At 48.2% G+C, this 14,826-nt stretch overlaps 1 protein-coding gene across 1 annotated transcript in view; it reads right to left on the bottom strand.

Moving 5' to 3' along the window:
* LRRC1 (leucine rich repeat containing 1) overlaps positions 1-14,822 on the bottom strand; it is a 115,130-nt gene extending 100,308 nt beyond the window's left edge. The window contains exon 1 of the mRNA XM_019734770.3: positions 13,824-14,822. Coding sequence (XP_019590329.1) covers positions 13,824-13,982 — 159 coding nt within the window. The 5' untranslated portion in view covers positions 13,983-14,822. The remainder of the gene's footprint in view (positions 1-13,823) is intronic.
* Between the last annotated feature and the right edge of the window lie 4 nt (positions 14,823-14,826).

Consider the following 14,826-nt stretch of genomic DNA (forward strand, 5'->3'; position numbering starts at 1 on the left):
TGGGAGGGCTTCACAGAGGCGGCGGCATCTGCATTGGAAAAGAGCCTTCTCCACAGAGCACACAGCACTAACAAAGGCACAGAGGTCTGGGACACAGGAGATCACTGCTAACAATGAGAAGTACATCAGAATTGAACAATTTAGAAAAAAGGAAACTCGGTAATTGAATCTTTATAATACCAACCTAGGGGAAGTGTGGACATGTACGAGCTGTTTTTTATTAAAGAAAACTTTGAAACAGACTCATTCCTGCCAGAGACTTTTCCTGAGCAGATGGTGCCTGTGTTTTTGGCAGAAGACAGAGGGTTAAACTAGACAGAGACATAACAGCTACTACTGACGGGAGAGAAGGGTGTCTCCAAGAACCAGGCAGGCTCACACTGTGTCTTCCCTTTTTCTTGCAGCAGACGCTGCACCCCACATCCATTCCCAACCCCTTTATTCCTACTCTATGCCCTCCTTGCTTCTCTGCCTCCCACTATAGAGAAGGGAAAAAAAGGAAGAAGAAAACGCCTGGCCCTGTTCCTCTGCCTAGGCTTTCCCTCGGGCTGTCCCCTGTGAGGGGTGACAGCAGGGAAGAGGCCCCTCAAGCCCCACAGAAGTCACCAGTGCCCAGCATGGCTAACCAACCCTAAAACCACCGTCCGCAGCCTTCCCGATATGTGAGACCACTGAATGCCTCCGCGAGGCATTTTACATGGAGATGTTATTTGCAGTCAAGAATATCCACATACATACACTCCTCTATTTCTCCAGGGCTGAACCCTCGCTCTATAAGGGGAAACTACCAGTTTGAACTGAAACCACAGGTTACCTAACACGGCTCTTGGACCAAACTTACTTGGGGCCTAAGCATGAAAAATGAAATAAAACATTTTCAAACATGCATTTTTAAAAGACCATATAAACTGCAGATCACAAGCAATAACCCTCTGCTATATTTACCTTACAAAACATCTTTACACACACTTTCTTTTTAAACAGTAAGGCACTGAGGCGGGGTGGGGAGGGGTACGGTTGAAGTGCAGGGGCCAGGCAAGCTTTTCTCCTGGCCTCTGTGTGTCACTACTTACCAGAGATGCAGGGTGTATGGTTACTACTTCCCCCCCCCCCCCCCCCCGCCTCCCCTTGCCGTTTTAGAGTGAAGTTATCAAGAATCGAGGTATGGAAACAACTGTAACATGATACTAGGTAAGGCGAGTCTATTGTAAAACGCATATTTCCTATGAACGTAATCTTCTTAGCACCCATTTGCAGCAGAACCGATACATGCATAGTTCCAAACAGTACATTAGAACCTCTTTATAATACTGACCTTTACAGTCAAGCCTAAATTGTCTCATCAGCTAATAATCCCTTGCTATCATGCTTTGAGAACAGAGACAAACAGTGTAACAGCAGAATAATAATGAGCAGAATTACAACGGTGGTACTGCTATGATAAAATCAGGGTTCATCATATGCAGTAAGACTCCCCTCCTTTCCCCAAACAGATGTGCTTTTAAGGGTGAGCAAGGATACAGACACAAGTTACTTACTGAAGGTAAAGCATCCAGCACCCAAGCATGGGTACCACTAACCTCCTCTGAAAGATTATGCTTGAATGAGCACATTGCTATCTGGTGACCTCATTCTTAAAATGATATTTCAGCTCAGTACTCTTCCTTAATGATGCAAAAATAACCCAGGAATCATGACTGTCTCTGTCCCTTTCACAGAACAGACACAAATTCGGGCTCATCAGGTGGCTTGTGGTGCAGGCCGCATGGTCTCCCCACGTTTGACCTTGAGGAAGGGAGGCCCAGTTGTTAGGAAGAATCCGCCTCAGCCTAACCCCCAGCACTGCTACTGACTAGCTGTGTGACCTTAGCGAGTTAGCCCATCTCTCTGTGCCCCAGCAGGGTCCTCAATGGTGAAACAAAGCTTTTTTATGTAAAAGGCAGCTACGATGGCTGTGAGGATTAAGTGGGTGAATCATGGGAAGTGTTCACAATAGTGCAAGGCACGCTGCTCAAAAAATGTTTGCTGTCTTTACTACAACATCATCGCCAGGCTTCCTCTCCTAAGTTCTGGGTCTCACAAAGACGTTCGCCATTTCCCCAACTCAAGTGCTTACCCGTCCCCACACTGTTCTATTCCCTTTACCAGCCCTCCCTAACCCAGTAAATGGCTCTGCCATCCCCCCCCAGTTGATAAAACCAAACACCTAAATCCAATACAGCAGGTCTGTGGACTTTACCCCCGCGATATAACTCATTACTCATTGCTACCACCTTCGTCTACGCCACCATCAGCCCTTCGTAGACCCTTGCAGGGAAAAGCCTCGTCTCCCGGTCTCCCCACTGCCTTGTACTCTTCCTTCCTACACACTGATCTCTAACCAGCAGGCAGAAGGACCTTTCTAAAGCATAAAGCAGACATCTTGTGGGGTAACGGCCCCCCGGCCCCATACTTCAATGGATGAAAAGAATCCAAACTCCTCAGCGGGGTCTCCAAGCCCCACCACATCTTCACCTTGATTTCCTTCTTCTCTCCCTGTCATACGAAGTGTTCCAGTGGCGCTGGCCTTCTTTCTGCTCACACACTCACCAAGCTCATCCTTGAGCCTTTGCAAGGACCTCTGCCGTATTCACGTGGCCGCCGTACTGCGTCCGGGCAAACGGCCCCTCCTCCGAGAGGCCTTCTCGGAGTTACAAAGAAACCTCGCGTCACGCTCTACCCCATTCCCGTTTTGTTTTGTTTTTTTTCTTAACAGATGTTGTTACTACCTGAAATTCGTATTTGCTTATGCATTTACTGGCTGCCTCCTTTACCTAGAATGGAAGCTCCATAACGACAAGGCAAGCTACCTGCCTTGCTCCACAGCAATACGCCTGAAGCCCGGTCAGCATACACCAATATGCGAGGTGAACAAGGAAAGGAGGAGAGAGGGTCTCTCCCAGGTCCCCACTCCTGAACTGTGCTGCCTGGGAAACCTGACACCGACATCTAGTCAGGAGGCCAAGGGCTCAGCAGGAGAGGAGAAAGCGGTAGCCTCCATTCTAACGGACTCCTTTAAAAGCCACCTCCGTCTGCTATTAACCCATAGGCATTCTTAATCCGAAATCCCCAAACTAAGTTTACCAAAATACAGTCTCTCAGGCACTCAAATCAACCCAAAGTGAAAGTTTCCAACAACCACCTCTGAATTGCTTGAGTTCATTTAATAAGGAGACAAAAAATCCCAGCCAAGTTGCCTGTTTACTCGCCTTCTAAAAGCTGGGAAAATGCAACTGACATAGGGTGAAAAAATGCAGTGTTCAAAGGCTGTTGGTGTGTCAGGGGGTGGGGTGTGTGTGTGTGTGTGTGTGTGTGTGTGTTAACCAAAGAAAATCTGCTGATCATTTTCCCTTAATTGGTTCTGGGAATCAACAACCGACCACAGGAGGGTAAGTATTTGGAATAGCTTTTCCTTGTTACTGAATCCTTGATTATAATAATTAAGCCTAGACTTGTGGTTCTACTAAGCTTCACAGAGCAACCTCACAGAGCACGTGCGCCAAAGAGGGACCATACTCCTCAGGTTAGGGTTGTGGCATCAAGTCAGAACATTTCATAAAATTGGCATCCAAGGATGTCAGAACTCAAAGGGACCTTGATAGCATCCCTTTATCACTCAGATAAGGAAACTGAGGCTCAAGAGATTATGTGATTTGCCCACGGTCACAATGCTAGTGTTGGACAGAGCAAGGGTAAGAACTCGGGGCTGACACCCAGGCCGGCACTGACTTCACGCCAGCATGAAGCCACCCATTCATGCAAAGAGCGCAGAAGCTCAGCTCTTCCTGCTCTGCCTTACAGGTCTGGCCCAAACTGACTTATAAATCCGCTCCCCGGCAGGGCTGCAAACTTCCCCAAGAATGCTGCTCAAATATGTATTAAATGTCTGCTCTGTGCCAACCACCCTGTTAGGGCAGCAGGAATGCAAAGAAAAGGTGTGTAGCTTTAAGGAACTCGCTTTGATGGGGGACAGAGATAATTACAAAGAGGGAAGAGTAATGACACAGGTCTCCCCAGAGACCAGAGACAGGTAAGGGAAGACTTCCCGGAGGAACGTGATCTCCTGAACTGGGTCCCCTGGGATGGAGAACAATGAGCCAGGCAAAAAAGTAAAGAAAGAGTAAGTGACAGTAGACAGAGTAAGAAAAATGAAGACTCAGAAGCATGAAATGATACGTCGGTAACTAAGGGCGGCTAAATTGTTGCTGAAACAAGGTTCAAGTTGGAAAGAGATGGGAGATAAAGTGGAAGGGGTAGGCAGAGAACAAAAATATTGCCAGGTCGTGGGTGTGAAAAGCCACTGTAGCAGGAAGTCACCCTTCACGTGAGTGTTTAGAAAGGTCATTCCAACCAAGTACTGAGGAAGGATTTGAAGGAGACCTGAATGAAGGTGTTTGGGCCTCTGCCACAAAATAGTCAGTAACACTAACAATGATCAAACGTTATTGGGTCCTCTCTATATAACACACTGTTCCCAGTATTTTATACACATTAACTCATTTCCTCTTCACACCCCTTCATGAGGTAGGGACTATTACTACCTTCTGTTTACAGATGAGCAAACTGAGGCACAGTGAGGCTGAGGTACTTGTCCAAGGTGTCACATGAAGAGGTCAGTCTCCTAACCATTACACGGACGTTCTCTGCAAGCAACACATTCAGACTTGAGCCAACACTTCAGTAAAAGGGACAGGGGAAGAGCTAGGTCCACAGTCATCACACCAATCTCGATGCTCACGCTTCGTGCCCCCTCACATTCAGCCTCCTGTCCTGCCCTCCTGCTCCAGAAACAGAACCCCAAGTGTGGGTGTCTGTTCCATAACACGAGCCACCTGCAGTGAAAACCAGAGTCCTGCTCTGCTGACACTCCAACAAGCCTGCTCCGAGGGTCCACTGCAACTCTTGGTTTGTAGACCCATGTGGCACTCAGCTGCGTGAGGAATTATGTGAAATTCCTCTCCCCGACTAAAGAGTGTAGGCTACTTGAAGGTAAGAATCAGATGTCAGACTTCCAAAGACCTGGAAAAAATGTCTGATTAATGGCGGAAAGCCTACGTGTGGCCTTTTCCAGATCGATGGGCAGGAGTCACAGTCGAGGACAAAGGCAGCAGAGAGGACAGAGCCAGGCCCCAGGCCTACTTTTCCAGCCCCCAGAAACACCACAGGACTTGGCGTCAGGAGTTGGGGAAGTTAACAGCCCATGTTTTCATTTTTGCTTTGACACATCACTTTACCTCTCCCGACTTTCATTTCCTTAGCTGTAAAGTGGGTAGATTTCTAATCTCTAGACCTCTATTCAACTCAGATTTTCAAAAAAAAAATTTTTTGACAATCTAGCAACATCTGTTAAAATGTGTAAAGTGCATACCCTTTCAGCTAACAATTACGCTCCTTGGAGTTTATCATAAAGAACAATTTGCACAGGTGTACAAAGTAAAGTGTACAAGAACATTTAATCCAGCTTGGCTCATCATTGCAAAACATTAGGAACAATTTAAATGTCTGCCAATAGGAAAACAGTTAAATACTTCGATGGTGGTATATGCAAAACTTTGGAATACTACAGCACCAGCAGCAAAGCTAAAATACGCATATACACACTGCGATGGAAGATATCCAAGACACAGTGTAAAGTAAAAACAAGTAAGTAGCAAAGCAATTTATACAGCAAGGGTCCTCTTTTCCTTTTAACAATAATAAATATAAGATGGTGTGCGAAGAGAAAAAACAAATGAATCAGGATACCTTCTAAAATTGGTAATGGCTGGTATCACTTCGAGAGAATCAAGGAAAATGTCACTTTTTAAAAATTCTTTGAATTATTTTAAGCATCCAACACGTATCACTCCTGTCATGAGGTACAAACAAGGCTACCTCATCATCCAAAGCCAGGCCAGTTGCACTCAGAGCCTCAGAGCTCTCAGCATCTTCTCAGTGAAGCATCTTCCAAACCAAGCAGCCAGAGCCCAGCTCGCACCCTCAGCGGCGGGGAAACTACTTCCCGCCTACACAACTGTCCACCGACTGCAGCTCCGACTTTCCACCGCAAGTCGGCAGGCAGCCCTCCTGCTGATCTTCTCCCAGGACGTGGGTGTGGGTGGTGGAAAGAAAGGTGAGTGGGGCGGTCAGGTAGACAGAGTCCTTTCCATCCAGCCGCGCTATCTAAGAATCAGTCTGGAACATGCTGTAATTAGGTGCAACACCTCCTTCCACCCACCACATGATAAACCTAGTCCTTGTGGTTCTTGGAAATAGAAATACCAAATGTCCTCCAATTGAGTCAACTTCTCTGGAATCTAGAAGTTATAGCCTCGATAAGAAAGTCCTTCAAAATAATGATGAGCAAAACAAAAAATTTTTTTTCATATTGCATCTTTCTTCTCAGAGTTCAAAGTATTTTATAACACACACACACACACACACACACACACACACACACACACACCATTCGAGCTTCTAAAATACCACATGCAATAGTAAATTACCATTCCTGGCCACTAAATAATACCCAAAAGAAAGTAAATGGACATGCAGAAGTTTCTTCTATGCATTTACTGAGATCTGGCCCGTGATCTCACCATCCCTCATAACTATCCCATGAAGCAGAGGACACACATTTCTCGCCTTGTGTCCTGGGCAGGTTCTAAAACCAGCCAGCTTGCCCTGGACTTCTGTGAGAAGAGACAGAAGCCAGCAACGCGCACTGTACCCTCCCCCGCAGAGCCCAACGCCTCTGCTCCACAGCACGGCGAGACCAGGGCTGCCACTGTCATCATTGCTAAGACATGTTTTTATTGCTATTTCTGACCCTCTTGCACAACTATCAGCTACACTTTACCCCCCCAAATTTCAAGTCTGTGGTAAAGGGTCCTTTTTAAGGAAATCCCAAGTACCTACTTATGACAGTACAGAAACTGCAAATTCTGGCAGAGACGATAATGCACTGGAAGGTTGCAATGGGGGGAGGGATGTCCCTTTCTCACTGGCAGCCCCCGGGAAGAGGGGAGGGCAGGCTCAGTGTGCTGTTTTACCAGCATGACTCAATCGTTTCAACTCTAGAAAAGTTTTAAGACGGGAACAGCTTTACTTTTTCTCAAAGAATCGAGCTACTTATTTAAAAAGACACACCAGCAATGACTGCCTTCCAAGTTACTCTTAAACAACACAAATGCTGTAAGTATCAGTCTTTCAAAGCATCAGCAGAGGGTGATGAAACTAAAATCCATGATACAGTACACACACAGTCCAGAAACATTTTACTCAGAAAACTAGAACCCACAGGGTTACCAGTAGTACTGAGGGTGCATTTTTATAAACTCGATGATCACATTTATCTGAAACCCCAAAATAAACAAACTTTTCCCATCTGTAGCTCATCTGGCTGTCTGTCCATCGTTCCCCCTCGAGCCAATGCCTACATATAAAACTCGCTATGTCTTACTGAGCAATTCAAAAACTCCATTCAGGCACACCCCACTATGAGGAAAACATGTCCAAAGAAAGGAAATAAACGCCTCAGACTAGTGTCCCCCAAAAACTGAAGAAGGGCCCCAGATGACCAGCACAACCCAGAAAGTGGCACTGGACCAGAGACGCCCAGGGTTAACGTGGCGGGTGGTCCATCCCCCGTGTACCCCACAGGCGGGTACGCTTTCCTCTGGCCTCACCCAACGGAGCGGGCTCCTGACAGGCTGCCCTGAATGCATTCTCTGCTCTGGCCCAGAGTCATCGTTCTAAAACAGAGATCTAACTGTACTGCCCCTCTGCTTCCACACCACCCACAGGTCACCTCTGCCTACAGGACAGGGCTCATCTATCTCCTCAGCAAAACTCCCAGCCGCTCAGGCACCCCCTCATTCTAGCCACCTAGAAAGGACTGGTTTTGACAACAACATACTTTCCCCCCCCCCCCTCAGTCTAGTGTAAATCTTACCGCCTCTAAAGCCTTCCCTCTGCTCCCCAGAGAATGTGTGGCACCTAAAAGCAACACCTCCCTGGGTTCTGCAGAGGCTCCCTCCTAAGCACGTGTGGCACTGCCAGGTCTCCTCACTCCCCAGGGGGCGCCCAGGTGGCACACCCACACGCAGAGCTAGAATCAAATGCTCACTCCTTGACCTTGACCAAGTTTCTTAAACAAGCCTCTCGAATAATTTTCTCAATTAAGTCTCAGTTTCTCCATTTGCAAACTGAAATTATAATGGCTAAAGTGAATTGTTATTCAGTTTAAGGTAAATAATTTATGTAGAGTACTTAATACAATGTTTGGAGCTCAGTAAAATCTCAATAAGTGATGGCTATTACAATTATTAATAATATGTAGCAGATACTCATTAAATGTTTCTTAATTAAAGAGACTCTAAGTTTACCACTTCTCTAGGTCTCAGTTTCCTCACTTGTAAAGTGTGGGAGGTGGAGGGGGAAGGGACAGGAGTGGAGGAAGGAGGTTGTACCAACACATAAAAGAATCAGAAAACAATCAAGGGCCGAACTGCGTAATAACAACAGTATATCTGAGAAATGAGAACTGTTTCCTTAACTTGGGAAACGCACGGATCACCACTATAAAGGGAAAGGACTCTCTTGGATCCCTGCCTCCTAAGCTTTGCCTTAAATTATTTTTATTATAATGTTATTTAAGTATGTCTCAACCTAAAAGGAGGTGTGTCCTCCTATGCTGAACTCTTACAAAACTACCAGGGGAAGCAATTTAAAAATCTTTAACATGACAGATGACGAGGATGCAATTTTACACACTTGCGTGGCTGCTCACAATGTATGAAGTACAACACTACCTCGGAGGAGGTCCCTGGCCACGCTGCACGCCTGCACCGCCGTGGGCTCTGACCCCTTCAGCTAGTCATCACTCTTCTCTAACAAACTGCCATGAAACCTTTGTTCATGCAATTTCCAGCCATCATTTGCCCCAAACACGTGATTTCTGCATCAAGTTCACATCTGTTTTTCCCCTTAGCTACAGACAATCAAAGGAGTACTCCATCAAACATAGGCAATAAAACCTCATGGCACTACTCATTTGTAAAGTGCTCGAGATACTACAGAATCTATGATTTTTAAAATTCTTTAAAAGAATATTAACAATGTAATTCTGGTTTTAAAAAATAACTTACAAACGCCCAGAAAAATGTCCTCAAACTCCAGTTTAGGAAACAATGGTTTACAACAAGTGTCTTGTCACGGTATCCAGAAAGATCTTAGCCCTCTTAGACCTCACCATAAGCGCTTTGCATACATCCTCTCTTTAATCCCCAGAATAACCCTATAAAGTAGGCACTACTATAACACATAAGGAAACCTAGGCTTGAAGAAAGCAGCCAAGTGATGGAGCAGCATTTGAATTGATTTGAGCGCCCCTGCTCTCCGCTCCTTCAGGACAAGCCCTAAGAGCCTCAGCAGAAGACAACCAGCAACGGACGGCAGGAATCCAGCCAGGTGGGAGCGAGAGACTGAGAGCGGAAAGATGCCATTTTGAAGGAAGAAATGACAAGACTTAGGACTTAGTGACAAGATGAATGGAGAGAAGAAGGTAAATCCATGGACCTGTGAGACAGGAAGAATGTGTCTCTCATCCTGCAGAAATGGAACTAGTGAGAAGACGAGCCAGGTCAGAAGACAAGCTCTCAAACGAAACATGGTGGGTTTAAGGTAAAAGGGACGTATTCCAAGTGGGGATGGATATACTCTTTAACAGATCCCAGCTGGAGATATCGAAGTCACAGTCAGAGAAATTATGTTTACAATGCATAAAAATTATTTCAAAAATATGAAGTCAAAAATGTCCAGCACAGAAGAGACAGAGAACAAACACTCGCAAGAGAAGATCACTGAGTGTGACAGACTTTGTCACTACTAATTTCAATAGTTTGGTGCACAGCAGGCGTTGGACTTTAGGAAGCGGCATTGTGATGGCTCAGAAACAGGGGCGGTCTACCCATGACAACACGTAAGGAATCATTCATGCACCAAGCACATGAGTACCCACTAGGTACCAGATACTGTCCTAGTTCAGCCAGAAACGTTAACCTTCGTGCTCTCATGGAGCTTAGGTTGGGGAGACAAAGAAAAAGTGAGCGAGTATATACTCTGGAGTCAGGTAGTGATACATGCTCTACGCGCGAGGATAAAGAATAAAGCAGGATGTAAGAAAGGATGATGGGCAGGGGCAGGTATCTGAAATGTCACCTGGTAATCATAGAAAGAACTCGAACTGAACGCTAATAAAAAGGAGGTGACATGATGAAACCAACGTTTGAGCTATAAAGGTTTGAAAGCTTTCAGTTGAAACATCTGCTGCCTATTAGACTAGGCGCTGCACTGGTGCTGGAGAGATGACAGTAACACATACATATTGGAAGGTATTCGAGAACCAGCGCACACTGAGGGGAAAACTGCTGACATCAAACACAGAGGCAGCACAGAGGGGCAGGCAAGGGTCCTGCAGAGGAAGACAAAACAACTTCACCACCAGATGATCGCTACTTCTGAAGGCACTTTCAACTTTAATATTTTCTGACTGTATCAGAAAAGCATAGATGCGGGAGCAGTGACATGCTTAAGGGAAAAGAAAGAAGCAGAGGGAAATTTGTATCAAACTCAGCAACATCCATTCCACAGATAAACAGCTGTTTATGGAGCAGGACCTACTGGAGGCCCAGCTCTGGGTTCACAAAAGTGAGCAAAAACATGTGGGCACCTGAAGTCAGACGGTCTCTGTTAATACCCATCCCAAAGGGATCGAGCTGGAGGAGGTGAGGGGAGTAGGTGAACGGGAAAGGGATGGTGAGACTATGACCCAACCGGGCCCGACTAAAGATGAGTGTTCTAAACCTCCCTCTGGAACAGCAGCACTGAGAAGCTGTCACAGGCGGAACCACTGCAGAGGATGGTGGTGCAGGTTCAGCGGGAGGTTAGATTCGGTAGGTAACCATCAGGTTTGGTACATGTCGTGCTCACTCCCCCCACAGTCCCCTCATCCATATTAACGTCATCTATCTCCCCCCAAAGCTGTGACTAGCTTATAGGAATCACCCCTTCCTTCATCTCTCTGTTCCCAACAACTAGCAGAGGGTCAATCAATGTTTGACTGAGACCAGTTTTAATAACATGCGTAAAACGGGGAGGGGCTAAATAACTGAGGGTATTGGGGGGGAGGGGGGGAGGCCAGATTCCTGGCAGGTAGGACAGAGCTGTTATAGTTGGTGGACACTCGTACAAAGGGACGATCGGTGACTGCAACTAACCAGGTGGACAGCCTGAAAGTCACCTCAGTTCTGAGTCTCAATTTGTAAAATGAGGGGGTTGGAGCAAATCAGAGGTTGCAGATCTTTCAGTGGAGGAAAGGAGATACTTTTTATTATGCTGAAGCCCTAGAGAATGTGTGTATCTTTGCTATTGAGGTAGGGGGTAAAGGACACCCCCTTTGGCTGTGCTTCCAAACAAATTACAGCTGGTATGGCCACCACCACAAGGACTTTGGAGGGTTGTCAGCAAGAGAGAGCGACTGGTGATGTGGCAGGTAAGCCGACAGAGGTTGTGGGAGGGGACGAGGACAGCAGTGAGCAGTGTTGATAAGTTAGACAGATCTCAAAAGGTGAAACAACGGATGGCCCAAGGAAAGGCTGTAACTGTGAATAAACTATCTGTGCTTTCAAGGTGGTTGTTTGTATCTGGCTTGTACACACTCACGCTGCCATGCACACAATAAGTCAGAATCAGATTTCATACCACCTTAAAAACTATAAAACTAATTTAAGAGCTGTAGGAGAAAATAATTACCCATAAGCAAGACCACCTTTAGCCTTTGAACAGTGTGTTATTTACGGTATTTTACAGAGTGCTATCAGACCATGTTTTGAGCTCCTGAGAAGTTTCAATTTAGGATCAGTAGAAATACCTGACATTTCCAAAACCCATAATTCCCATACCAAGTTGAATTCCCCAACATTACAGGAAAACCCACAACCTTTGCAGAAGGGAATGAAAAGCCAATCCAAAGGAAATTTTCCAGTTCTACAAAAGAAAAACAAACAAACAAAAACACCACAGAGCACTGAAACACTCCTAGTTGAACAACTTTTCACTCAATCTTTAATAACTTCATTCTGAAGCCCTTGAATAGTATTAAATTACACATTTTATATTTCTGGTGATAGCAACCTAAAACTTATTACAATTTAAGGCAGTAAGTGAGATTATGACTTTTATGTCAAATTTAAGGACGCTCAAGTCCAGCCAAAACCATGTGTTTGAAAATGCCTGCAAAATAATAAAGGCCTGAGGGAACTAGATGAATTTTCTGCCTCTGAGCTAAATAAACTCTGGGGTGGAGGGGGTGGGGGGGTTGCAAAGAACCCAGTGAGGATAATCCCCAGGATTACATAAAGCAAACCATCCAATCAATTCCACATGAACCAAGGAAAGTTAATCCAAGAAGAATAACAACACTTTAAATATTGAGAAAAACACAGAGTTCTGCTTTTAAAAACACTGTCAGCGATGGAGAACGTCTCAGGTCATTCTAACAAGCCAGAACAATTGATTCGTGTTTCTGTGACAATGTCTTGACTTTGTGTTAAGTAAAGGACAAGAACTGTATCTGCGTTCCCAGCTCAGGCCTTCAGCTCCTCTCCACTCCCAGAAGCCTCCCTACTTCCTGCACACCTTTGGATTCTGGCACACCGACTTCCTGCACACCCCTGGATTTGAGCTACTTTCTCCCTTCAGGGTTACGCCAGCTAAGTCCCTGAGACAAGCTCGAAGGTTAAAAGTTTGCAGTCCCCGACCCTCCATTAGAGCACAGTCAGCATGAGTGGCTTGACAAGTTCACCCCCGGCATATGATCGATTTGTGTAAACAACTCTGAAGAAGTAACGCATCACTGCTTAGGACAGAAGTCAGCAGGCTGACAGCGGGGCTGCGGGAGCGGCGGCTGCAAGGCTGGCCCGCCGGGCAGAGCCTCCGCTGACATTCACCGCGACTGCTTCCACACAACAGGTCCACGCGGGCAGGGCCCAAGCGGCGGGCACCTGGGCACCTGCCCACAGCTCTGCAGGCGCTGCTCTCCTCCTGCACCCCACCCCCAACCTCGCGGCCGCTCCCGGGGCCAAGGTAGGCCGGCCAAGCTACAGCTCTGGCGAGCCCTACTCACCCGCGATAAGGCCCGGAGCACATTCCTCGCAAGATGCCGAGATAGTGCGGCTCCCTCGCGCACTGCCTACCTCCTCCCGGCCCTGCCCTGGCCAAATACGAGACACTCCTCGCCTAGTGGCCGGGGAATGTGGGGTGAGGGGACTGGCCCCGGGAGAGGGATGCCGTGCTCGGTCCTTCCAGCAGGAAACAGCCCGAGCCACCTGGCTCCCTACCTGACCCGGCACAAGCGCCAGGTATTAGTACCTAGACGTGTTACCTAAACTCCTTGGCCAGATGAGAATGTTTCCCCAAATCGCGCAAGCTCTAGGTGACGACTTGGAAAACATCAAGTCGTTTGTATAAAATGAAAAAGAAACTTTTACCAGCGGAGGGGGGTGGGGTAAAAGTAGAAAGAAGGAAAGAAGCAGGTGAATGCAGGTAGAGGTGGTTCCTGTGGGACCTGCTGGCCGGGTCTGGAGAAGGAAAAGGGGACAAGTGGAGAGGGAAGGGGACAAGTGGAGAGGGAAGGGGACAAGTGGAGAGGGAAGGGGACAAGTGGAGAGGGGTGCGGAGGGGACAAGGGCTGGCCAGGCTCCGCGGCGCTCCCCCAGGGCGGCGCTCAGGTGAGGCGGGCTCACCTCGGGCAGCTCGCGGAGCTGGTTGGCGTCCAGCAGTAGCTCCTCAAGGCTGCGGGAGTAGCGGTAAATCTCCTCTGGGACACAGACCAGCGAGCAGTGGCGCTTGTCGATGGTCTCCACATGACGGTTGCACCGCCACAGGGGGATGCACTGGAACATCGCCGCCCCGCCGCCGGGTCCTGAGCCGCGGAGACACGGGCTCCTAGCCCGCTCCGCCCGGCGGCTCCGCTCCGCCAGCTGCCCACTCCGCGCTCGTTGGCTCCCGTGCTCTCTCGCTGCTCGCGCGGAGCTTCGCGGCCCGAAACGCTCCCAGGAACCTCGGGCGGGAGCCAAAGCCTCGTCCCAGCGCCCCCGCCCGCCAACCGGTGCGTCCCCTCCCACCCTCCAGTCTAGCTGCTGTCGCCGCTGCTACTGCCGCGCAGAGCTTCCTACTCGCTGCCGCCGCGCGACTGAGCATGCGCGCCAGTGAGCGCGCGCCGAGGGCGTTTCCCGGCCCGGGGATGCTCCGCTCCGGGTTTTCCTAGCGACCTGGATCCGGAGAGGGGCGAGGAACCTGTGGGCCCAGTGCTCGCTGTCCCCCAACTCAAATTGGGACTTAAGGAGCATCGGTCCCTCTGAGGAAGCCAGACTCGATAGGAGACTGGCACAAAGATCAGGCTGAGGAGAGGCGGTCTGAGGGGTGCAGAACAACGGTGATTTTTAGTTTTACTTAACTCTCCTCTCCTTGCTCCCCTTCCCCAAAACAACTTTCTCTTCCGGGGTCAGGCAGGACCGCCCCGAAGCGTACCTTGTGCGCCGTGGGCGCTCCGAGCAACGGGATGCGGGGTGCTTTTGAGGAGTCTCCACCGCCCTGGCTCTGCTTCCTCGGCCAGTGGTGTCCCCACCGTTCACAGAAGCGCCCGGAGTGTGAGCCCCGCACCGCGGCCGGGCCCCTGCCTTGGCTTCTGGTCCTCGGGCACCGCCTGCAGGCTCTGTAACCTGGGAACACATCTTCAGTAATCAT

The sequence above is a fragment of the Rhinolophus sinicus genome, chromosome 2 (genome assembly GCF_057876585.1).
Source record: "Rhinolophus sinicus isolate RSI-liver-muscle chromosome 2, RSI-T2T, whole genome shotgun sequence".
In the NCBI taxonomy this organism is placed as follows: domain Eukaryota; kingdom Metazoa; phylum Chordata; class Mammalia; order Chiroptera; family Rhinolophidae; genus Rhinolophus; species Rhinolophus sinicus.